General features: G+C 36.5%; 2 protein-coding genes across 5 annotated transcripts; one reads left to right on the top strand and one right to left on the bottom strand.

The window, feature by feature from the left end:
• Positions 1-38: 38 nt before the first annotated feature.
• LOC122822589 (claudin-4-like) lies at positions 39-13,851 on the bottom strand. Of its 4 annotated transcripts, none has more exons than XM_044101403.1 (4): positions 13,750-13,851; positions 3,024-3,102; positions 2,034-2,176; positions 39-1,060 (listed from the first exon to the last, which is right to left on the bottom strand). In XM_044101403.1, the coding sequence occupies exons 3-4, from the start codon at positions 2,163-2,165 to the stop codon at positions 566-568; spliced, it is 627 nt and encodes a 208-aa protein (XP_043957338.1). In that variant the 5' UTR covers positions 2,166-2,176; positions 3,024-3,102; positions 13,750-13,851; the 3' UTR covers positions 39-565. The 4 variants fall into 4 exon arrangements, with proteins under 4 accessions (XP_043957338.1, XP_043957339.1, XP_043957337.1 ...); XM_044101404.1 differs by lacking the exon at positions 13,750-13,851 and adding an exon at positions 11,169-11,191; XM_044101402.1 differs by lacking the exon at positions 13,750-13,851 and adding an exon at positions 8,902-8,936.
• Positions 7,122-24,509, top strand: ppp1caa (protein phosphatase 1, catalytic subunit, alpha isozyme a). The gene is made up of 8 exons (XM_044101397.1): positions 7,122-7,359; positions 7,616-7,727; positions 16,017-16,148; positions 16,816-17,046; positions 17,124-17,228; positions 17,307-17,530; positions 19,379-19,513; positions 20,831-24,509. Exons 2-8 carry the CDS (start codon positions 7,673-7,675, stop codon positions 20,948-20,950), a joined length of 1,002 nt encoding a protein of 333 aa, XP_043957332.1. The 5' UTR covers positions 7,122-7,359; positions 7,616-7,672; the 3' UTR covers positions 20,951-24,509.
• The last annotated feature ends 297 nt before the right edge of the window (positions 24,510-24,806 follow it).

The following is a 24,806-nucleotide window of genomic DNA, read 5'->3' on the forward strand; positions in this document are numbered from 1 at the left end:
TTAAATTAAATTAACTAGACTTTGATTATCCTTATAAGTTTTACAAAGTAAGGAAATTCTTTTATGCATTACAATCCAAACATTTCTGTATCTGACAAAGCTTTAATCATTTCTAGCGATCTGTGTACAAAATGAGAAACAAAACCAGTTTTATGAATAGAAAGTCATGCAGGAGTTTGAGAAATACAACAATAAAAATGTTTCCTGAGGCAAATCTGGTTGGCAGCAAAGAAATCATGAACATAAAATGGACTAAATAAGCAAACAAAATTGTCATTTGGGTTATTATCTTGTAACCTGCCTGTAGCAATCCATGTAATATGTCATTTGGCTGCTTGTCTTTTTCATTATTATGTCACACAAATTTCTAGAAAATTCATGGAAATTCAACCATTTTGCCAGGAAAGAAAAAAAAGAAACAGCTCAGAAACTGTTGGAAATGAAACTTTACAGAACACAAACCTTCCAGCACCAACTGTTAAAATTACAGAAATAATAATCAGATTCAGATATTCTTAGCATATCTTAGCATAAAGTATTTACAGTTTCTGGTACCACCCGGCCTCTACACGTAGTTCTTGTTTGGCGCTGAAGTGCTGTACTTGGCGGTTCCTCCGGAGCTGCTGGATTTGGGTCTGCTGAAGCAGCAGAGCAGACCTCCAGCCAGGAGCATCAGCACGCCGGCTGCCCAGCCGAGATAGATGCTCGCTCCCAGCTCTCTCTTCTGGGACTCGTGCACCAATTGGTTGTGGAAATTTCTCACGGTGTTGTGTGCCGACCAGCTGACCGGGATGATCACCAGCAGGCCGGCCAGCATCAGGCCCACTGCGGCTACCAGGCTGATTTTGGGCTTGGCGTCTTCGTTCTGAACACATGTGGTGAAGTCGGCACCGCAGAAGAGAATGAGCAGGCTGAGCCCACTGAGCATGCAGCTGATGATGGTCATGGCGCGGGCGGCCTGCAGGTCAGAGCCCAACTGCAACATGGAGTCGTACACTTTGCACTGTTGCTGCCCAGTGCTCTGCTTCACACACTCCATCCACAGACCTTCTTGACTCTCCTACACCGAAAGACGCAGAAACAGACATTTACAGTCACTGTATAAAACACATTTTCTGTATTCCAGCAAACACTGTCAAAATTTTAAACAATCTAGGAAATGCCAAATGATGATGATGATGTCTGGACGTTGTAGGTTTCTGATGAATTCACAAGATTTGGATTAAACAGAGGCAAGTTTGTTGCTTCATTTGGAGGAAGCAGCTAGAAAGCTTGCAAGTCACAGACCAACCAAACTTGAATGATGTTCCGTGGAAGTTTCGCAGCACGAGGGACTGGTGCACTCCACATAGTCATGAGGAAATAACTATGTGGAAACCTGAAGCAGCAATCCAAGACAGGAAGTGAAAGCTTGGGCTCCAGTGGATCTTCCACTTGGACACTGACCCAAAGTATGCAGCCATTTTAGTTACTGATGGACCATACAGTCCATTATGGACTGTATGGAGCTCTGCTTGGGTTGCTAGGTAACGGGCAGAATTCCTCTGGGGTTGCTGGGTAACGGGTAGTGCCTGCTGCTCTAGATGGTTTTAGAACAACACATTTTCTAGACACCAAAAAACATGAACCTATTGCCCAAAAACAACTGGATGTATTTTTTAAAGCTCTTTCGGCTGTTTTCAGAAGTTGTTGAGACCAAAATGTTAACACAAAAATGTGCAACATGTGAATTTTCCATCATAGGTCGTATTTAAGAATGTTCAGTATGTTTAAGCCAAGAAGTGAAGATTAAAAGGCAATTAAAAATCTATTTTCTTCTATCCGTGTGGCATTTAGTAAAAATATACAGAGGTAATCCTAAATGACCTTAAATAGTGTAACCTACAATAATATTTAAATTATTTCCTGCTTAAACCATACAATATTATTGCATAATTGTCGAGTAACAAAACATAAAACCTGTAAAAAGATAACTTTTCTGATCATTTAAGTCATAAATATATTGTGTTGCTCTGTGAATCATAAATGCTTACCTGCGCCGTCACAATGTTGTTTCCTATGAAGGCTGACACTCTCCAGAGAGGAAGAGTGCAACAGACGATGACCCCAATGAGCCCCATGATCCCGAAGGCCACACATACCATCTGAACCACTGACGATCCCATTCTGAAAAATACTACATATAGAAAGGTAAAATAAATACTAAACATCTGGATTTTTTTTGTTTTACAAATTTAGAATTTCTTAGGCATTAAGATAAGATTTTCTAAAGCTATTTAAAATAAAAACAATGTTCAGAGTTAATTTCTTTTGTTGCACCCATTGCTACAGTTAATCTGTGTGTTTGTCAAAGCTTCAGCTGGATACACTCCCTCAGACAAAACACTTATTACATGGTTTATGTCGCCACAGACACTGTCAACGTTTTCAAATCAAAGTCGTGCCCAGACAGGCCTGAGATCTCCACCCACTGCTTCACAACATCCAGCCAGGGAGATAAAATTCAAAAATAATCGTAACCATTTTATCAGCGTCTGATCACATCAGGTTAACTGAGAACTAACTTTTAATACCAATGTGTGCAGAAGAATCAGCCACATTTGATTTAAATGTTAAAATATACTGAATTATTGTTTTTTTGTAAGTTAAAACATACAAACATTAAATATTACTTTGATTAAATTGAGATTCTTTAAATCAGAAGTAGTAAATAATTATATGAAGGCTGGCACAAAAAATGTAATTAATTTCAGTTAACTTATTTCATTTTTAAAACTTCTGAAAATCAGAAGTATAAAGAATCAACAACCCATATGAAGGGTTGGCACAGAAAAATGTAAGTAATTTCAATTAATTTATTTAGTTTTTGAACATTTAAGGCAATTTTTGCCCAAACTGGTTGATTAAATTCCAGAGCAAAAGAGAAAAAGCTTATCAAAGATTCTTTTAAATGAATACCTTTAAAAACATTTATTTCTTTAATGTTTTCTTAATGATGTTGTTCATATTGCATGTAGACTTACCTGTTTGTCTTCTTTGAACGCCTGTAGAGGTTTAGAGGTTTTTGTTGAAGATGTTTTCCGATGCGCGGCCGTCTGGAAGCTGCAGTGTGAGGAAACAAACGTTACTTATAGAGGAATGTCAGGAGGAGGTGGAGCCCCAGTGCAGCCAGAGAAACACGGGGAAATATGGATCTGGAACCAGTTCTGACCTGTACATGTTCCCCTCTATTTCCCCTCTTTTTGGAAACAGAGGTCACAAATTTTCTGGGAAAAAAAAAAAAGAATAAAAAAAAGGAGTAAAGTCTGATTCATGTTTTTATTCTGTCACAACAGTGATGCTGCATCGTTTCTCCATCTGTGCCCATCACAAGTTGAAAAAATTAACCACTAGGTGAATCATCTGGAAGATTGCCACTTTTTCCCATCAGTGCATCCAGACGGCACAAACAAATCCCACGCAGGTTTCCATAGCTATCCCTGCTCCCTCCACACCTGTCTGTGTCGAAATTGATGACGAAGAGGAGGAGACGAAGATGAGAAGCAGAGACCGTGAGGTCTTGACTCATCTTGTTGGTTTCATGGATCACGAGAAAGATGAATGAAGAAACAAGAAGGAATGTCGGCTTTAAAAATAGACGTGTTGGTAGTTTTGGTTTGCATAACATCAAAAGTAATCATTGAAAATAATCTGACATAGAGAAAACAGGAAAATGGTCAGATTTGGATAGTAAGAGATAATTAATGTTCTGATTTTTAACTGTAATAATTCTGATTCTCACCTTGAATTAATCTGATTATTTCAGACATTATTTAATTTACTGAGGAAAAGATTCAATGTGCCCAAATGGTTGCACCAACTTCCATCCACCGTAGAGATAATTGAGAACAATAAGATTTAATTTCCATCCTTTGTTCTTCAAATTAAAGGGTTTTCCCAACATAATTTGTTTGTTTAATCATCTCAAGTTTAATAGGAAACTTTATTTTTAACCATGCTTGGCTGGATTTGAATGGTTTTTATTGTCCTACATAAACACACAAGCTAGCTTAAACCCTAAAAGACGAAATGTTGTAATATTACAACATCTTTATTTCAAACCAAATATTTCAAGTACAAATATTGACTTTTTTTTGTTTTTAACTCAACCTTGGAGATTAAACCTCATTGATCAATGGTGGAAATTAGCCACCAGTTGGGTAGGAACCAGTTACATTCACTGGAGTAACTTTCTTATTTTCACCAGCAATAATTTGTGGACATTGATTCTTACTTTGAATTTACCAGATTAATTCTGCCATTAGACGTGTTTTTAAAAATAGGGGAAAAAAGACATTAAACCACCTGGCCATGTTGTTGTGCCAACTGAATCAACCAAACAAGATAACCGAGTTGAATTTTGGTCTTTTACTCTTCAAATTGTTTGAATCATCTCAACTCAACTTGAGTTTGGACTTTTGTAGAAAACTTTGTTTGTAAAAAAATACTTCTAGTTTTTCTACACTGTACTTTTTACTTTTACTTGAGTAATATGTTCCTAACACTTTGCTACTTTTACTTTATAAAATTTCTGGATACTTTACTTATGGAGATTAACTTCAATAAATGAAGAAAAATTATTTTTAAAAAAACATCAGGAGATACGGATACAACTATAGATGACATTAAAGTGCGACTTCTTGTATGTTTTTTCTGAAATCTGATTTTTTGTGTGTTCATTCCACTGAATTGTGACGACAGTCAGATTTCTGTGTTTTTACGACTCCAAAGCGACTCGCATGCACAGAAGAAGAATGTCAACATCACAAATCGGCGCTCCGTTCACAGAAGTAATAAAAAAGTGCAACTATGTTTAGCAACAGCGTCTAAGTTTGGGATTGTGATGTGATGCGCTTCACTGATGGACTCCATTAATAATTTCATGATTGTGATTTTATTTTAAGCCAGCTTTTACATCTGGCTTCTTCTGGTGCAGAATGATGATTCACATAATGACGTAAAAGTCGGATTAAATGTGACATTATTCAGACTGCAGACGATTTGAAGACAATCGGATACGTATCTGAAGTAGTTCCACATATTGAAGTGGAATAAATTAGATTTTTAGGACTTGAAAAGCTCAGAATCAGGTCACATAAAAAATACCTGATTTGTAATTCAGCAAACTTTAACAGCTGGATTAAATGGAAGATGATGGATGGATTTTGTCACCCAGCAGAAAGCTGATCATTTGTTTTATTTGTTTCTGTGTAGAAGTTCTTCATTGCAGGGATGATTGAAAACAGTTTGTTTCATGTCAAAAGCTAATTTATGAATATATGACCTTTGTTGAACTCAACGATTGGGTTTGCAGATTCCCGCAGTAAGTTGATAAATGTTCACATATTGACCTTTATTTCTGACAAAGTGATTGATATCATTAAAACATCTTGAAAGAAGAAGCCATCAGTGCTTCCTGAGAGCTTAATGCAGCAGCGTCCAAACTTTTCACCAAGTCGGCCAAAACCGTCACATTGAAAGGATCAAGGGCCACAAAATATAGATGTTTTTTTGTATTTTGATTTTTAATAAACTTGTTTTTTTATTTGCTAAATACAACAATATACAAAACAATTTTTTAATAATATTAAAAAAGTCTGATTTCTGCATAAAAGGGAGTTGGAAATCATAAAGCATTTGAAGCATAAAATATGTAAACAACAGATTGTTTTCTACAATCTGTGTGGATTTTTTTGTGTTTGTATTCTCAGCAAGACGAGCACAATAAAGAACACTCGGTCTTCTTGTATATTTATTTATTCCATTATTTAATGCATCAACCTTGTGAAATGTTAGAGCAGCAAAGAGCTGCTATATAAAATAGCAGAGATACCAAAATGTGGTTTTTTTTAGGAACTCAGACTTGTTTCATTTTTATTAGTGAAGCATTGTGCAAATTGCATTTGGTTTCTTTTTAAATTGTATTGAGCACTTTGAGATTGAAGAATTCAATCAATCAATCAATCAATCAATCAATCAATCACTTTATTTTGGTAAATTGTCCACATTAAACACAAGAAACAACAAATGACAACAAATGATTGGTAATTCAAAATGAATTACCAATCAATAAATGATAATCTTGCAAGGTGGCTAGTTGAAGTACATTATATGGATTAATAATTACACAGATGACCATGTGTTCAAGTTTTTTTTCTACATATTATGATGTTTTCCTACTTATACCTAGTGAAAATATTACATTTAACAAAAAAATATTACATCAGATCAATATCTGTCAATTTTTTATTAGCATGTATTAATGACTATATATTGTTTATTCTGACAAATACGGTGAAAAGATTTGGTCAGTCCAACTATTATTCATATTTAAAGCAAGTTTTAAAGACACATATTACACACTTTCAGACAACTTAAAATAAAGTGAAATTGTTGGGTAAATAAAGTCAAGAGTAGTTTAAAACTAGAAAATTTCTGAAATTTAAACAGGGCCTGCCAGGGCGCGCCCGTTGGTCTGGACCCGGAGTTCCGACGCCAAAAGTCGGCGTGGACGCCACAGGAAGCCGCAGCGCGATCGACTGGACGAGGAGACAGTGCTGTGGATAAACCTGTCAAATAAATCAGTGGTCCCCAACCACCGGGCCGCGGACTTAGGATTTAGTGGTTGCCTCGTTCCCTTGACGACGAGAGTTGCACCTGGTGAGCTCGTTAGTAATTTTGGGGTCGTTTTTTGCTTTTTACGTCGCCATGGTAACTCCAAATCCCACCAAAAGTAATAGCTCCCCTCTCGGCATCGAGCCGCACGTTTTGATACCACTTTTGTGGGTGGGCTCGCAGCGGTACGAGCTGCATTCACGGTGACGGAAGAAAAATAAATAAAGAAAGAAAAAATAAAGAATGGCACCTATTGCCTGCCATGCAATGCATGGAGGCAGTGCATTGCTATGGGCAGGCCCCAAAAACAATCAGGTGTTTAACAAATCATGAAATTCTGCAATTATCGGTTTTACCACTAGGTGGCGACGTTTAAAGGTTTTCATGAGCTCACCTTTGCAGCCGTTAAAAACTGGTGTGGGTGGAGTTTATTTTTAAGACAGACATAGCAACTAGCCAATCAGATGCAAAGGAATTGGTTTGAGTGACCAATCAGGGTCTGAGAAGGCTGGGCAGAGTTGGGTTTGATTCAGCCTCGTATGTCGCCGTAGACGCTCGGCTGAAACGGCCCTCTTTTAAAGTTCCTGGGGGCGAAGAGTGGAGCGACCTGGACAAAGCAGGAGAAAACCGGGCCAAGATTTACCTTGTTAATAAATAACTCATCGTTTTCCGTGCCGGGAGGGCAGATACCCCTCTAGAGAAGAGGTTCGGGAACATTTTGTTATCTTAATGTGTTATTACAGCGCTTAGCAGTCGCGGTACACTTGTGCCGATGCTACTAAAAAAAGTGTAGCTTATGCTACTTGGGTAGCAGCTTTAGCTCGGATTAGCTCATTGATTGTGCTCATGTTGCTCGGTTTTGTCGGTGTCGTTTGCTTCTGAATGCGACCGACTTACATCTGTAAAGCAAATTAATAACACTTGGTCCGTCTTCTCTTGTTCTCTGTTTTGAATTTTAAAGAGGTGCGACGCAAAAAACCGAGGTCTCACTTCCCGATAACGTCAGAAAATTCAGAAAATGGCGGAGCCGGACAAATTAAACATCGACTCTATAATTCAACGTCTTTTGGAAGGTAAGGGGAATCCAAACCAGTGTGAAGCTTTATTTTCTGTCGATGATGGTAAATTGTTTATAGACATTTACCCGGGAGATTGGTGCTGTGTGCGGTGAAGTAGCCTAGATTAGACCGGTGCTGCTCGTATTGGCAGGGGCTGGATTTTACCAGATCAAAGGTTGAAACTGAATCAACTTTGCGTTTCATAGATTTATTTCTGTTTGTACAGAGAGTTCCCTTTTTATCACAGCCTATTCTCACTCTGTTTTGATTGGAGATGCATTTCGGTGGCCAAATTAAAAGAAATGCGTGACGTTACAGTGACGTATTGTGGATACATTACGTTTCCCCCCCCCTATTTTTATGAATCTATTCTGCTAAACTAGTTTCATCTACAGACTATCTAAGGTCTTGTAGAAAGCGAAATCCTAACTAGAAGCGTAAATAATTAAATTAATTTATTTTGTGTAAATACTATAAACAAGACTAATAAAACCATTGTATTAACCCACATTGTCACTTTTTCCTCACATCCTCTTTAACTTGCTGCTTCTGGTGTAAATAGCTTTTCACATTCACAAAGAGAGCTATTGAGATTTTTAACTTTAATCCTTGCAACCTATGGAAGCCCTAAATTTAGATAAACAGGAATAAAGAACATTGCTAAAAATGCATAAATGGGGAGCTGCATGAAAGAAAAAACGTTTAGTTCAAGGTTCACAGCAGATTTACGCTTCTAAAGATGCTCGTCACAATTAATCAATTCATCGCATGATAAATAAAAATAATATTCTTTGAAAAGACATCAAAACCCATTTTATTTATGTTTTTTTTTTGTATGTCTGCGACTTTTATTTATTTTTATGTATTGTTTTTGCATGTTGTATTTTGGATATTTAAAATATCTTGCATTTCCAGTATTAAGTGTTCTTTACAAAGCTAAAGCTTATTGGTTATTTTGATAGGGTGAAATTCCAACATGCTACTTGAAAACAGTCTTAAAATAACAATATTATCATTTATTGCAAAACTTACTTGGAAAATCTATTGACCAGAAAAATTTGTAATCATGACAGACCTACATATCACTTATATTTGTGCTGTTTTTCTCCTATTTAACCTAAACAAGTGTATCAGAAGTCCACACTGTTGGTTTAAGTTTTTTGAATAGGAAGAGGAATCATTATTTGACCTTTCAGATTGTGACCTCTAGCTTGTTGGTGCGTCTGTGATGTTTTACTGCTGGAGTTGGTGTTTATATTTGTAAAAACAAAACTTGTGTTGATGTGGCGCCTGGAAGAGTTCAAGCTTAAACTTCCCCCGATTCAGGAAGTGGTAAAAACATTCTGCAAAAACGTGTCACAGCTTCAGCAAGCATGATCGCTAATTTCCATGTATTGCAAAAACCTGCACCACGTGTCAGTTTTATGCTTTTAGGAATAAACAGTTAGTTTTTTCTCCACACTGTTGATCTTTGGACTCAGGTTTTACATTTAGAGGAAAAGTTTAGAGTCAAACTAGTGCAGTAAAACACCTCCATGGTGCTTGTAGACCATAAATCGGCTGCTAATTACTGCGATTTTCAGACTTTTTCCGAAGCTTAATACTTCACCAGACGTATCGGCTTAAGTGATTTATCGTTTCATATACAAGATGTGAAACAAAAACTGCAGTTTGTTCATGCGTGAGTGGATACACAACAAGGAAACAGCCTAACAACTCACTGTTATCACTGAGAAAACAGCAGAATCGCCGTCAGCACGCAGCGACTGTAGGTGTGTTTTCTGCTGTTTTGTTTATGAAACATAACTGGGAGGCAGCAGAGCATAAACATGATGCACGTCTGCTCTGAAGGAGAGTTTGAAAGGAAACAGCTGACTAACTCTTTCAGCATTTGTCCTTTTCAGAATCAACTCCTAATGTTTTGTTCTGGGTGGAGAGATTTAAGTTTTCTAAAAGTAACTTGGAAACCTATTATTATGTTGCATTGTTCAGGGAAACTAGTTCCTGCAAAGTAATTCAAAATTTTTTTTTATTTCTGTGGACACACAATAAAAAGTTTTCCTGGATGATCAATTGTCCCATAAATTATCATAATAAATGATAATATTGTTATCTTGAGCATTAGATCAAATAATCACATGATAAATTAAAACAAGCTCAATTATTTCTATTTGCACGATTTATCATTTTCCCCTTTTCTCTCTTTCTACAGAAACTAGATGATAAAACTGTTAAGTCTGGGGATTTGGTCTCAGTTAGCCTTTTTTAAAGGGTAATTTTGTTGATTTATTAGTAGATATTTAAAATGTCTTCCAGTTCCAGTGTTAAATGTTTGTTAGAATTAAAAGTGTTTGTGTCTTTGAGAATGAGTTCTGGCATTAATATACCATTAGATTACTTATTGTTTTATAATTTACTGTAATGACTTCGGGGGACAATTTTTTTGTCCAGTAAAATTTGTTATGGTAACAGGCCTAATTGAGACCATTTTTGAGTAATATATTGATTATAGCATTAAGCTGAAAGTTTCCCGTCTCAAAGATAAATAAAGTTTTATTTTGTAAAGAACGTCTAACACTGCAACTGGAAGATAATTTGAATATAAAAAAGACAAATGAGGCAGAAATAAAAACCACATGCAGCCAAGACCATAAATAAAATGGATTATAAAACAAAGATGCCCTTAAAAATATATCAGTCCTCAGGAGTGCAATTATTGAGCTCATTTTAATTGATTAATTTCTTATTGCAACAGGATTATATAAAGCCAATAAATCTTAAATTCAGTCTTATGTAAAAAAGGAAAACTAAATTTCATAATAAGGACTGTTAGCGGTCGCTCAGGTTGGTCTTGTTGGCTCCTCTGGAATCTGAAGGAGAATCTCAGCCAGACTGTCGGGTCGTAACTTCTCAGTAGAGATGTTACTGTTGTGGCTTATGGGTCTGAAATTGGGATGCACCAATTTATCGCACCAATTCCTTTAGTTTTGGGTTCTGTGCTCTTCTGTTCTCCTTTTGGAGAGGTTTGACTGTCGGACCAGGGCAGGTCTGAACGTCTGCAAATAGTTGCCCCTTTGTTGCCAACTCTGTTGCTTTCTTACTACATTTAGCAACATTTCAAATAAAAAAAATTGGTATTGGCCAAAATTAGAATTGGCAGGTCAGACTATTTAAAGATCGGAGATCAGCCAGAAAACTGCAAACAGTGCATCCCCATTATATCTCTACACAAAGGGGATGCCACTGTTTGTTTCTCCTTCCACTGGATTTTCTATTAAAATGCTTTGTTGTGGCTAGTTCATTTAGCAGTGACGTTTTGTGGTCTTCCTTTTCTCTGGAACGTCGTCATTAGTTTTCTTTTTTACAACTTTATTGACTAAACTGGTGGAGGAAAAGACGGATTTCTGTAATAAAACTAAATATGTGCTCTTTAATTATCTAAAAAACTTAACTTACAGTTTTTGTGAGCTGAGAAATTAAAAATCTCTTAATCCAGGGGTGTCAAACTGCAGTCCTCGAGGGCCGCTGTCCTGCAACTTTTAGATGTGCCTCCGCTGCACCACACCTGAATAGAATAATTAGGTCATTAGCAAGGCTTTGGAGAACTGATCTACACAAGGAGAAGGTAATTAAGCCATTTCATTCCAGTGTTTTGTACCTGTGGCACATCTAAAAACTGCAGGACAGCGGCCCTTGAGGACTGGAGCTTGACACCCCTGTCTTAATCATTCTTTCAATTTTTTTTACAATACTTAACAGTTTTCTTCCCCATTAGTGTGTGTCGTCCAACTGTGTGTGTGTCCCTTTAATTGGGTCAGAACCCGAGTTCATCTGCTGGTTCTGTTTGTCCCGTTCTACCAGAACAAACAGCAGAAGGTCTGATTCTTCCCCAATGAGCACAGCCTCTACAAAGGCCAAAGTCTCCAAAAGTATTTACTTTAAGATAAACAAAGTTTGGGACGCGGATATGGTATTATTATTTTATTTTGTTTATTAACAAACAGGTTTCAAACTCCAGTCCTCCAGTTTTTAGATGGGCCACAAGTACAAAACCCTGGAATGAAATGGCTTAATGACCTCCTCCTTGTGCAGATCAGTTCTCCAGAGCCTTAATGACCTAATTATTCTATTCAGGTGGTGCAGCAGAGGCACATCTAAAAGTTGCAGGACTGCAGCCCTCCAGGGCTGGAGTTTGAGATCCCTGCCTTAGAGAAAAGAACTGAACTGAAAAGCCATGAAGGAAAAACATAATTCATTCATTTAAGCCATTGATTGCTGGTTTCTGTTTCCCTTTTGTTCGACGTTTGAAGCTGCAGCTGCCTGCAGGTTTTAATATGCAAACTTTATACAAAAGCTAAAATAAATTTCCTTACACAACACTATTTTTTTATGTATTTCTAGTTAAGTCCAGTAATATTTCACACTGAATACGTATGACTTTATGTTTTTAAATGTTTAATAAGAGCTCAGTTTTATTTAGGGTTTTTTTATTATGCAATTTATACATTTCTACAAAAATGTTGTTGTAAAATGCTAAAAATTAGCTTTTATTTAAAAAAAATCTAAATCATTTTTTGAAGAAATAATCAAATATTCAAAGATTTACAATAACAAAGCAGCAGCCATAGAAATAATTTAAGTTGGGTAAAGAAAATATTCACACGTGGTGCCTTTTTTATAAAAATTTTTAAAAAGCTTTTTTAGAAAAAGCTGTTGGTATAAAAATAGTTTTGTTTTGCTCTTCCACAAGAAAGTGGTTGTTTTAGTGAGCCAAGTTCCTTTTATTTCTGTAACACAAATATCAGTCAGATATATTTTATCTGGACCTAAACTGGTTTAACTTTGTGATGCTTTTTTTAGCATTGCTGAGATTTAGGCAGTGAGAAACCTTAAATCTGGAAACATCAGCAGAGAGAAATACTTGAGTTTAAAAATTATTAAAGTTAGTTTTCCTTTTATAGACGATTAGAGGACAGTAGAATATGAAACTGTTTTATTCCGACTTTAGATTCAGGCTTTCAGGTTCTTTATCTCCTTTTAGTTAATTGAAAATTTTAATTTAATCACTTAGAAATGCATTTTCACGTCAAGATTTTATGGTTATAGTTTCCACTCATCATTAAAAAATCTTAAATCGAGGCCTTAAAATGTCTTGAATTAAATAAAATAAAAAGTGAATCGGCCTTAAATTTAACTGTAGGTCTTAAATGTCTTGTTTTAAGTGCAAATTTATCATTGTTTGGCTTTATTTAATAATTTTTTATTGTGATATGGGCCTTATATTTTGTTCACAATGGTCTTCAAAAGGTCTTGAATTTGAGTTGGTGAAACCTTGTTTTTAGAGAACACTTAAAGATTTGATTTTTCACATTAATATCATCTTAAAAACTCATTTTTAAATGTTTTTGTACTCTTCAACACATTATTGTTAAACCACAAGCTGGTTAGGCTTTTTGCAATAAATCAATTAATTGCATGATAAATTAAAACAAACTCAAAGTTTACACTTTTATGATTTATTGTTTTTCTCTTTCTATCAGAAACTGGATGATAAAAGTCTTCAGTTTGGTAAAAAGCTAATCCTTTTTTTAAAGGACAGTTTTGTTCACAGAGACTTCATGATTTATTTTATTTGTTGTGTCTTTTGTTTTATTTATTAATTTACTTTGGATATTTAAAATGTTGTCCAGTTCCAGAGTTAAATGTTTGTTGGTGTTTAAAGTTCATTCATCTTTAGGAGCGTGTTCTTGCATCATTGTGCCATTATTACCACTGTATTACTTGGAAATGGTCTCAAAACAACAACATTATTGTTCATCTTAACTTTGATAACAATTGATCACCCAGTAACATTTGTTATCCTGACAGGTCTGATTATAGCATCAGCTTTTCACACTAATATCATCTAAAAGCTCATATTTAGAAGTTTCCGTGCTCCTCAACATGTCATTCTATCAGTTTATTTGTTGTTTTGGGGCCAGTAGGTAACGTTCTGCGTTCTCCCAGACTCTAATGAAACACAGTTCTGTTTGTTTACCTTCTAATGAAGGCGCTGGTCGGGATCATTCGGTTCTGAAATCATCTGCTGGGAGTTTGACTTTGACTGCAGGACCTGCTGGAGTGTTTGTCCATGGATTGTTGTACTTGGACCATGATAAGGTTGTCTGCCAAGCACAGGAGAAAACAAACAGGCCTGATAGTGGCAGTATTTATATCCTGTTATGTAACACTTAGTTCTTTTTTTTTTTTTTTTTTTACCCTTGTTGGTTTTTCTGTCTTTATTGTTGGGTCAAACTCCTCGGCGATGTCGATCCAAACTTCCAGATAATGAAGGAACGACACGCCTGCTGCAGCTGCTGCTGAACTGCAGCATTGATGGATGTTTTATTTCCACCAGCTTCCTGTTTGCTGGACCAAACCAATTAAACTTGTTTGGATAATTAGCAGAAACAATCAGATTAGCTGCTCAGATCTGAAGTGAAGCAAACTGATGGAGCGCCGCGGCTGTTTGTGGCCCGGTTACCGACCGCGGTTTTCCTGTTGCACTGCAGCAGCGTTTTGTTTTCAGAGTGTGTTAAAGCCTTTTGTGAACCCCTCGCTGTCGCCCACTGACTCTGAGGCTAACTTTGGAGTAAGCTCTGTCAGGGCTTAGCCTGCGGTAATCCCGCTTTAAAGCAACAAGCAGCAGGCTGGTATTTATATCCACTTTTCCCTGCCTTTTCCGTCACTTTGCCGTCCTTCTGCCTCCACTTGGTGATTCCTGCTCTGTAATAAATACAGCTTCACGTTTAACACTTAGCTTTAATATTTCCCATATTTTTAGTGATGCATTTTACTCATTTTGACCTGATTTATTTACTTTTTTGGGCTTTTCTATTGATATTTGGTTGTTGACTTTCTGTTTAGATGTTTCTACAAGATGTAGAAAATATAAAATCATCTTACATGTTGCCACTAAGAATAGATATTTCTAATTGTAACGAAACTACAACAATTAGCCCTGTTGCATGAAGTCAGTTGAGTTTGTTTTAATGATGAATTAAAACAAACTCAATAATTTCCATTTGCAGAATTTATTGTTTAAAGCTGGATGATAAAAAGTCTTCATTCTGGTCTCATCTAGTGGTTTTGTTGAAGGACAATTTTGTTTAGCGACTTAATAATTAATTTTATTTGTTGTATTTTTTTTTTAGATATTTGAATATTGATTGAAATTTAAAGTTTATTGATCTTTGAGACGGTTTTCTTGCATTATTATCCCTTTATTGTACTATTTGAAAAATAGTCTTAAAACAGGAATATTATTGTTTATCGCAATAACTCCAATAAACAACATTGCATTTCTGAGGTGTATGTGGTCTCTACATTAGGTTAAATATATGTAAACTTTTATCCTTATTATGTTTATTAATTGAACCTGTAGTTAAATGGCTTGTTGTTATGACAGACTTACTGGTTTAACATGAATTTCCAGTCTAATTTAGAGTCTCGAACTAGATTTAAGAAAAAAAAAAATCTGTTTGGGTTTGTTGGGCTCTCCTTTAGTTCACGGCTGCATATTGATTCAGTCGTTATTGATTCAGTCATTGATACGAACTGACCCGACTCCAAACCGCTGCAGCTTCAGGGCTCAAACATTTTACACTTTCACACGCCTGGTTTTCATGTGACGCTGCTGAAACGTGTTTAGATCAGAAGAGGTTAAAATCCTGGGAAATGACAGTTTCTGCGTCCGTCATGGTGGTGTGCTTTCCCTCTTCGGTGTGTGTGAAAACGCATGATAAGCAGACACTCTATAAACCTGCTGAATTCCTGAGATAACGCGAGCGAACGAGGCGAGGACGGAATGTGCGCTTACTGTGAGACAAATGGGATTTAAGTTCATTACAACCAAACTGACTCTGCTTCATGCAATCACACAGAAAAGCTTCTAATAATGTCGGAAACGTCAGACTGAAGAGGAAGTGGTTTCACATGTTCGGCTTTGACAGAGCGACCTCGTTTAAGAGACATTTTCCATAGATCAGGGTTTTCTTCTCGTTTCCAGAATATGTGTAAAGAGGAAAGAAGAAGCGAGTACCTGTGGAAACGGCTGCAAGTCTGAACTGCTAACAGAATTTGACAGCATTTGGCTGGTGGGAGGTGTTAGCTGTCCAGTCTGGTGGTCTGCTGCACAATCCAAGCATCACATTTTAATGCTGAATGTCAATCTTTGTTTGGCCTCCTTTAAGGCTCATGGTACACGCTTGTCCGGACGTTTCCTCCATAAATGATCTTATTTTTATTTATTTTTTCCTGTCGCAGTGAAGGGCTCCAGGCCGGGGAAGAACGTCCAGCTGACGGAGAACGAGATCCGTGGCCTTTGCCTCAAGTCCAGGGAAATCTTCCTGAGTCAGCCAATCCTGCTCGAATTAGAGGCTCCTTTAAAAATATGTGGTGAGTTTTAGTTTTACCGGTCTTATCAGATGGTTTACAGCAGCAAAAAAACTCATTTTAAAACACCAAATGTTCTCTTTTTTGTACCTACTTAACAATAAAAGCCTGGAACTATTTTAATTAATCAAATAAACTATTTTATCTAAGAAATTCAACTGGCTTTTCCTTGTTAAATGAAAGGTATCCAGTTTTAGTTTTATTTTCTGCTTGATTTGAAGAAAAATTAAAAAAATATTTTGTTTATTTTCAGTGACTAAAAACAGGATTCAGGTCAGTCTTTGTTTGAAAACACTTGCTGTACCAAGTTTTAATACAGTAATTAAATAGGGAAATTCTTGAAAATGCTTGAATTTCATTGCAAGGTTTTCAAAGTTTGGAAAGTGTTGTGATTTCTGCATAAAATCCTTGAAAGTTTTTGATTTTCCAACTGCACAGTTTGGTAATAAAAGCTTAAATTAACAGCTGAAACCAGATATTTTTTCCCTCCTGTTTTGTCCTAATTTATTCCTGAATTTTTGAACACTCTTGTGTTACAGCGTTACAAATTCAAATTAAATGGAAACCAACTCGTAAGAAACCAGAAAATGTGTTTAATAAGGTTGATTTAGCTGTAAATGCTGCGTGTTGAGGCAGTTTGACGTCTGTGTGCCTCTGCTGCCCCCTGCAGGCGATGTCCATGGTCAGTACTACGACCTGCTCCGACTCTTTGAATACGGAGGCTTCCCTCCAGAGAGCAACTACCTGTTTCTGGGCGACTACGTGGACAGAGGGAAGCAGTCGCTGGAGACCATCTGTCTGCTTCTAGCCTATAAGATCAAATACCCCGAGAACTTTTTCCTGCTGCGCGGAAACCACGAGTGCGCCTCCATTAACCGAATCTACGGCTTTTATGATGAGTGTGAGTACCACTTAGTGACTTCAGTGGCGTTGAGATGTTAAGGAGCTGCTGCATGTTTCTGCTTTCTTTGCTTCCAGGTAAGCGACGGTATAACATCAAGCTGTGGAAAACCTTCACAGACTGCTTCAACTGTTTACCGGTGGCTGCTATTGTAGATGAGAAAATATTCTGCTGTCATGGAGGTACGCCTGGTTCTCCTGCTACTCTTTAAAAAAAGAAAAGATGGAAGAGAGTGAAACGGTTTTTTACTTTTCCTCCAGGTTTGTCTCCGGACCTGCAGTCGATGGAGCAGATCCGCAGAGTCATGCGGCCCACAGACGTTCCGGACCAAGGCTTGCTGTGCGACCTGCTGTGGGCCGACCCGGACAAAGACGTGCTGGGCTGGGGCGAGAACGACCGCGGCGTCTCCTTCACATTTGGGGCGGATGTGGTGGCCAAATTTTTGCACAAACATGACATGGACCTAATATGCAGGGCACATCAGGTAGATTTTAAGTGTTTTGTTCTGTTTAGACACAGGAGAGGTAAAATGCATCAGGATTGCAGTTTTTGTTGTTGTTGGGTTTTTTTTCTTCTGTGACCTTCATGGTCATCTTTAAATATTTTCTATCAGAAGCACAGAAAACATCATGAAAGCTGCAGATTTAAAATATTTTTAAACAGACAAAATTATTAAAGAATTCACATTTTAGGATTTAAAGTGTTCAGCTTCCTACATTTGTGATTAGTGCGGCTATTTTTACATGACCTAATGTGTCGGGTACATCAAGTAGATCTTTAAATGTTTTTATTTTTTAGTGATTTGCTCTCTGGTTTCTGTGAATAGGTAACGTGTGTCAGGGCTCCTGTAAAACAACATAAACTCTGGAATTTGGGCATTTCCATGTATAAAAATCAAATTATATTATTTTATATTTTCTATCCAATATTCAAACATTTGATTCATCTCCTGTTTTTGTGAAGCTGTTTGCAGTTTCTTTAAAAACTATAAAAAGATACAAGTACAAGTAGTAAGCAGTCTTTAAATATTCTATACCAGTAGCAACGACACAAAAACAGAATTTTTAAAAACAAAGTTATTAAAAGAGTTCACATTTTAGGCTTTAAAGAAAACCGGTTATGCAAAATTAAAATTGTGCATGTTTTTGTACTTCCATTTAAGTTTCCAAAACCAGAAAAGCTCATAAGCAAAAAAATAATAAGAAAAAAAAAACACCCATCCAGTTTTTGGCAGTAAGTTCGTGTTTTTTGGTGTCTGGAAAACGAGCCGTTTCAAAAACCTCTCTGTCATTAAGTCACACTGCGCCATTATCCAGCACGGTTGGTCAGCTGGTTTCACTGCTGCACAGTGTCTGCTGGAAAAGACAAGTGTTTGTTGTTGATTTACCATCCAGACTCCACTTGTTGGATTATTGCCAGATGTGCAGGAGTCTCCGTTTCTGCTTTTCAAAGATGTACAGTTGTATAATTGTCCATCTGTTAGCAGCCATTTTAAACATGCGAGTGTAAACATGGAGATGGGGGGCGTGGCCAGCAGCAGCGTATTTGGACTCAGATAAAACCTTTCCAAACCTTTAAGGTGCTTAGCTTCCAATGTTTGTGATTAGTTTGTGTGTTTCATAGAGAATGTTCATTCTTTCCTTTTACCTTTTCCAAACGTGGGAGAAACGTCTTGTTATAAGTAAAATAATCTGACTGTGGAACTAGAAGTTTATCCATCAATATTAAGAAATTATTTACTTAAAACAAGCTCCTACTTCTTGCTGAAAAGTTATTTGTAAGTTAATTTTATCTTATTTAAATTTGCATAAGAAAAAAGACAAAAATATTTTGTAAAATGTTGTGTGTCAGAGCAGAGTTGATGTTCAAATTGTCCATTATTGGTTTCAGGCAAAAATGAGCTGGATATTTGTTCCTGCAACTTCCTTACAGTCTCTGGTTTTTATATGTTACAAACCCAAATGATGTAGAAATATCTAAAAGAACTCTCTAAAATCCAGAAATATTAGGTTTTATTTAAAGGAGCACTGATTAGGAACTTTGCGTTCCCAAGGCGTTCCTCCTTGGAGTGATGGATGGTGGAAGCGTGTGTGTAATATTTGAATTTGATGGTGTAAGCGAGGCATAATTAAGTTGTGGTTGTAGACGTGGCGACGCTGAAACCTCTTGTGTTCCTGCATGCTTCTGCTCATTGAAGAGCTGACAGGATTAAAAGCTTCTTCCTTGTTTGTGATCAGCAGTAATTTTCTAAAACTTCTCGTCTTCCTGATGCAACTTCTGATTCCTCTTTTTCTGTTCGCCTCGTTTTAACTCTGGTTTTCTCTCGTCTAAGGTGGTTGAAGACGGTTATGAGTTTTTCGCAAAGAGGCAACTCGTCACTCTTTTCTCAGCTCCCAACTACTGTGGAGAGTTTGACAACGCTGGTGCCATGATGAGTGTGGATGAGACGCTCATGTGCTCCTTCCAGGTAAACCAGAAAGTCTAATGCACGATCATTTCTTCAATATTTACTCCCAACTAGACGGATTTACTTTAGCTTCAAGTGTTCTGCATCACTTATTCCGCTTGTTCTTTGAAGGTCTTTCATCATTTCTGAGTTGATCTATTCAGACCTTTAGAAAGCCAAATGTTGATCAATACAACATTGAATATTTTGTGTTTTCACACCTGATAGTCTGGTAGAATCGGTTTGATTGGGAACCAAAGTTGTGACATTTGCTACATTTTCAGCTGCTGCAGTTCACTTTCACAATGTACTGTGTCAAACCAAACCAAACCCTTTGAGAAATCTGTTCCCCTCCTCACCTGTGGGGGCGCTATGCTAAGAACCTCTTAAAGAAATGACACAAAAACCTCTGAAGAAGACACTGAGTTCAACTTCCTTCTTTATGAAATGTAAACAGAAATGGAGTGTTGTCAGATTTTAGTTGTAGAATTTTCTCTACACTTCCTTCTTCTGGTTCAAGTTGGCATTCAAACTGCACCAGAGTTCAGTTGAACTGAACCGAGACCGAGGTCTGCAGGTGGACCGGAGTTCACTTTTTTAATCCGCATCAGAGTTTAACTACACAGGAAGTGGACTACAACTTAGGGCTTTCTGGGTAAATAAAACCAAAATAAATGCGAGTCTAGCGCGAGCAGAGAAATGTCTTGTGGTATTTTACCAAAAACAGAAGTCCTTCAACCGCTAACATCTGACACTCCTCCATTTTTTGTTTACATTTCATGCTGAAGGAAGTTGCACTCAAACCTTCAGAGGTTTTTATGTCGTTTCCTTTGATGGTTCTTGGTGCAGCGCCCCCTCAGGCGAAGTGGGGAACAGATTGCTCAAACGATTTGGTTTGAGCAATTGTAGCAGCTGGAAATGTAATATTCTCATTTTAAATGTCATGTTTTTATTAGCTGTAAGTGGAAAATCATGGTACGTAGTAAAAAATAAAGGCTTTAAAACATCCATCTTTGTGTAATTAATCTGTATTCAATAATTTTCTAATTTATTAAATGGGCTTCCTCTCCATATCGTGTAAACATTTGTATATTTTATGTGTTTTATGTCGAAAAGGCAAAGTTTGCATTAGCGAAAGGTTTGGTTTGAAGCTGATGCATCAAATTTTTTTGTAGAAGTTCCTGATAATCCGACATCTTAACACTTAAGGGAGTGTTGAAGTTTTTTAAACAAACTCCATAACGGTGGATCTGGAAAATGATTGGAAAACATTTAAAAGTTATTCACTGTGCTGCCTTTGCTGGTTTAATTAAAGAGTTTATTTTTTCTGTTTTGTAGATTTTGAAGCCAGCAGATAAGAAATTGTATCCTTACGGCGGCGGAGGAGGAGGTGTGGGACTGGGAAGACCCGTCACTCCTCCACGGAACGCAGCAAAGGCCGGCAAGGCCAAGAAATAACACGCGCTGACTTCCTCTTCCTACGATTCACCACCCTTCGTCGTTCCAACACCTTTTTTTTAAATCTTTTCTTCCTTCCTCTCTACCTCCCAAACTTGTCCCCTTCGTCGGCACTGAACAGCAACAATGACAACCAGGGTTCAGTCGGGTTTTTCTTTCTGAATGAAACACTTTTTGAACGTTTATTTTGCTTTTTGTGTTGTATTTGTGTGGATATGTGAGCGAATGATCCAGAGAAAGTTGCTGTACTCACCGTGTACTTTTCCCACCTTTCATGTTCCTGTTTTCCTGTTTTTTATGTAAAGAGTTGTGTTTGCCTGTTTATCATGTAAATCATACCTGGCTGCAGGGCAGAGTGGATGGGGGCCATGAAGAAGAGAGCTTTGGCTGTTTATGTTGAGGTCTGGCACTGTTTAATGCTAAACGTGAGCTTTTGTACATTAGCTGGGAGGGAAAGGGGTGGAGATCACAGGTGGGTATAAGGTGAATTCACTAGATTTATTTTTCTTCTTCCATTTTCAGAACCAATCATGTGAGATCACGATCATTGATGTGATATAGAGGCTTGTTTTTGTAGATAACTGACACCGGAATGGCTTTTATTTTATTTTTATTTTTTTCTCTCTTCTTGTTTTTAGTTCACTCGAAGCTAAAGATGAATAAAAGTAACCTTTAATTTGAAGTACGTCATCATGCACATCACTTATTTGTCAGCTGCTGCTTTTCATTTGTCCTGACATTTAAACAAAAAAATATCTTGAGACTTAAAATATCTGAAAATTATGATTATTTTTTGCTCTGGATTCTGAACAAGTTTTGACTAGAGCTGGGCGATATGGCTTAAAAATAATTTTAAAATTGATTTTAGATTTTAATCAATTTCTTTTCTAACTTCCCTTTCTAAAAAATTAATTATAAATGACAAAATATTTTCAAAAAGTTGCTTTTATTTAAAACATACCAATCAGGGTCAAGCTACGCCAATGTTTAATTACAAGGATATAGGCATAATATTAGCAGAAAAAGATGGAATTTGACCAGAAAAAAAACATCTTAAATTTATCAGGGGAAAAAACTTGTTTAAAAAATATTTTAAAAGATTATCAAGATTCTTAGTTGGTTTTCTTCAAAATAGTAGTTTGCATGAACGTTTCAAAAATTACTGATTGCAGCCTGGCTCTAGTGCTCCATTTGTAAAGTTGACCTGAATTCAAAGTCCAAATAAAATGCTTTAACATACTCTTAACAAGATGGCTGCTGAAGGAGTGAATTGGTGGAAAAGAAATGCAGATTTTCCACAAATTAAACCATTAAAATAAAACCCATTTATCGCCCAGCCCTAGTTAATCTATAATTTTATAGATTTTGGATAATTTTTGCTTTGGTTTGGGGTTTTCTTGTTATTTATGTTGTCATCAAATCCAAAGCGTAATCAGAACATCTCGCCCAAACAAGCACAACTCCACATTAAACTGGGAACGTGAGGCGTTTATGAGTCCTTTAAACTTTTCAGCGTGAGTGAAATATTATATATTTAACATAAATGTGTAGGCTTATTCTAGCTTAAAGTTAACCTTGTTAAAAAGCTGCCTCTTCTACCCTTTGCCTCGTATTGAGGGCCTTTAAATTTTACCCAGGTGCTAATGTTCGCCCTAACGTATGTAATGCGCGAGTTCGAAGCAATGAAGCTTACCGGAAATGACGTGCGCTTTAGAGTATCCTTTACTTCGAAAAGAGAAGTGTCCAGCCAAACAAAATGGTTATGGAAGTGTGGCTAACACGGACTGAACGGCTTTTTTCACTTCCTTCCGCTGCTAAAACTACAGTCAGACTACATGTCTAACACGGCGCAGAAAATGACGTCATAGTTCGACTTTGGGCTTGCTAGGCTAGCTTAAAGTTACAAGCAAAGCAAGCGCTTCTTAATTTTTTAGCTTTTAAAAACGTGTCTGCGCTTGTTTTAAAAATAATAATCGTAACTTAAAAAAAAAAAACCATAGAAAATGACTGAATGCTTCTGACTGCGTTCCCAGTTTCGTGTGTCCTAACTGTGGGAAAAGAGCCATAAAAAGAATAAAATTTCATGTAAAATTGTTCCAATCAACTGTGAGCCCTGGATATTATGGGGTAGCGTTTCTAAAGTTACACAGTAAAAAATTAACAGCAGTAATTTGGTTTAGTTAGCCAAATTACTGTGGATGTTAATTTTTTTAAAGTTATATTTTCACCATGTTATTTAAACATTTATAAATTTACTTATTTCATCAACTAATATATAACTTAGACATTAAATATTTAGTTGCCAATGTAAATATTTAGCTCAGAAAATAAATATTTAGTTTGAAAGCAAAATATCTAGCTTAAATTTAAACATTTAGTTGGGAACTAAATATTTAGCTTCCTATATTATTTACTTTACAAGCTAAATATTTGTTTTTATCTAAATATTCTTAATTATTCCTTATAAATCCAGAATAAGACTGTGAAAAAATGACTTGAACATCTGCATTTTTTTCTCTGACAGGCTAAATATATCTAATTATTGGTGTTAATTTTTTCACTGTGTAACTTTACAAACGGCATTCTGTACAATATTCCTAATATTTAGTTGTTTGTTTTTACGCTTTGCGTTTATTTAACTATACAGGGTGTTTCTGGTTTAAAAAAAATCAATAAAAACTGAAAAAGCAGGATGCTGTAACTGTTAAATATTCCTCTCTGTGGAGCTTCAGGGTAATCTCACAGCCCACTTCCACCAGCCTCACCGCTTTCTGTTCAAAGCTGTTCAAATATAAACCTGCAGCTCTCTGTAACAGCAGGGCAATAAGAACGGAAGATGGACAAAATGGACTTTAAATATTTCCTTTTGTGCATTCTTTTAGTTAATTTTACATTCTGCATGGTTTTGATATATTACAACCCCTTGTTTTGTGCCTGAGAGGTCACCAGACTTCAGTTTGTGCACATGTTCAATTTGCATCCAGGAACAGCTCAGGAAGTGAAATTTAGATAATAGACAGGGAATCCAAACCTGAAGAGGAACTGCAGGAAAAATTGGTCCAATTTGGTTAATTTTAAAACAATCTGACTACAGTATTGGTAAAATTCAGTGATTTGTTGTGCAGAAAGCTGTTTATTCTGATCTGTAAAGTTTCTTTTGTGTAAATGAAAGTTAGATAAAAACAAAACAAACGTTTTTATGAGACCTGCAGAACTTTATGTCCATTTTCATCTTTGTTTTCATGGCTGTACAAACCACAGCTTCGAACATCTTTCACCTTTTCCTTTCTGTTTTTGCTTCTCACCACCAGTAAACTCAAATATCTTATTTTCTGTAACATGTAAGCTTAGGTAACTGAAGCTGATCAGTGTAGGATCTTTTTAATCAATCAGGGATGTTTTTGCACCATGCACTGTTGCTGGGTAGTTTTAGATCCATTACATTAAAGTTATTATAACTAAGATTAGATAAGAAAATTACTATTAATGGTATTTTTATTTGTAAATCTTTTTGTTTTCATCTCTGTTTCAAGGTAGAAATAAATATAGAGTTTGTATATTTTGTGTTTGGGGTTTCCTTTGCATCTTATATTTGGAATAAGTATCCAAAAGTATTGACATTATGGTATAATAACAAACATTTCCTCAAACTCGAGTCAAATTGAGTGGAAAATTTTTATTTTTAACTCTTGCCACTGGTTTTCTGTTGCATTTATGTCTTCATTCAGAGGCTTCTTCAAATTTGCTGCAGTACAGACTGTTAAAGGAGATACTTTCTGCCAGCAGCCTTCACCATCTACAGTAACTCTGTGAAGAAATTGAATTAATAAGAGTTACTGCAGCATTTAATTTCCCT

This window comes from Gambusia affinis, linkage group LG19 (assembly GCF_019740435.1).
Source record: "Gambusia affinis linkage group LG19, SWU_Gaff_1.0, whole genome shotgun sequence".
Classification (NCBI taxonomy): domain Eukaryota; kingdom Metazoa; phylum Chordata; class Actinopteri; order Cyprinodontiformes; family Poeciliidae; genus Gambusia; species Gambusia affinis.

What these genes read in the sequence shown, in the direction of transcription:
- ppp1caa (XM_044101397.1), top strand. Translation starts at nt 7,673, where the DNA reads ATGGCGGAGCCGGACAAATTAAACATCGACTCTATAATTCAACGTCTT. An exon ending in AATTCAACGTCTTTTGGAAG is followed by an intron (nt 7,728 to 16,016) that starts GTAAGGGGAATC and finishes TTCCTGTCGCAG; the next exon opens with TGAAGGGCTCCAGGCCGGGG. An exon ending in TAATATGCAGGGCACATCAG is followed by an intron (nt 17,531 to 19,378) that starts GTAGATTTTAAG and finishes CTCTCGTCTAAG; the next exon opens with GTGGTTGAAGACGGTTATGA.
- LOC122822589 (XM_044101403.1), bottom strand. Translation starts at nt 2,165, where the DNA reads ATGGGATCGTCAGTGGTTCAGATGGTATGTGTGGCCTTCGGGATCATG. An exon ending in ACAACATTGTGACGGCGCAG is followed by an intron (nt 1,061 to 2,033) that starts GTAAGCATTTAT and finishes CTTTCGGTGTAG; the next exon opens with GAGAGTCAAGAAGGTCTGTG.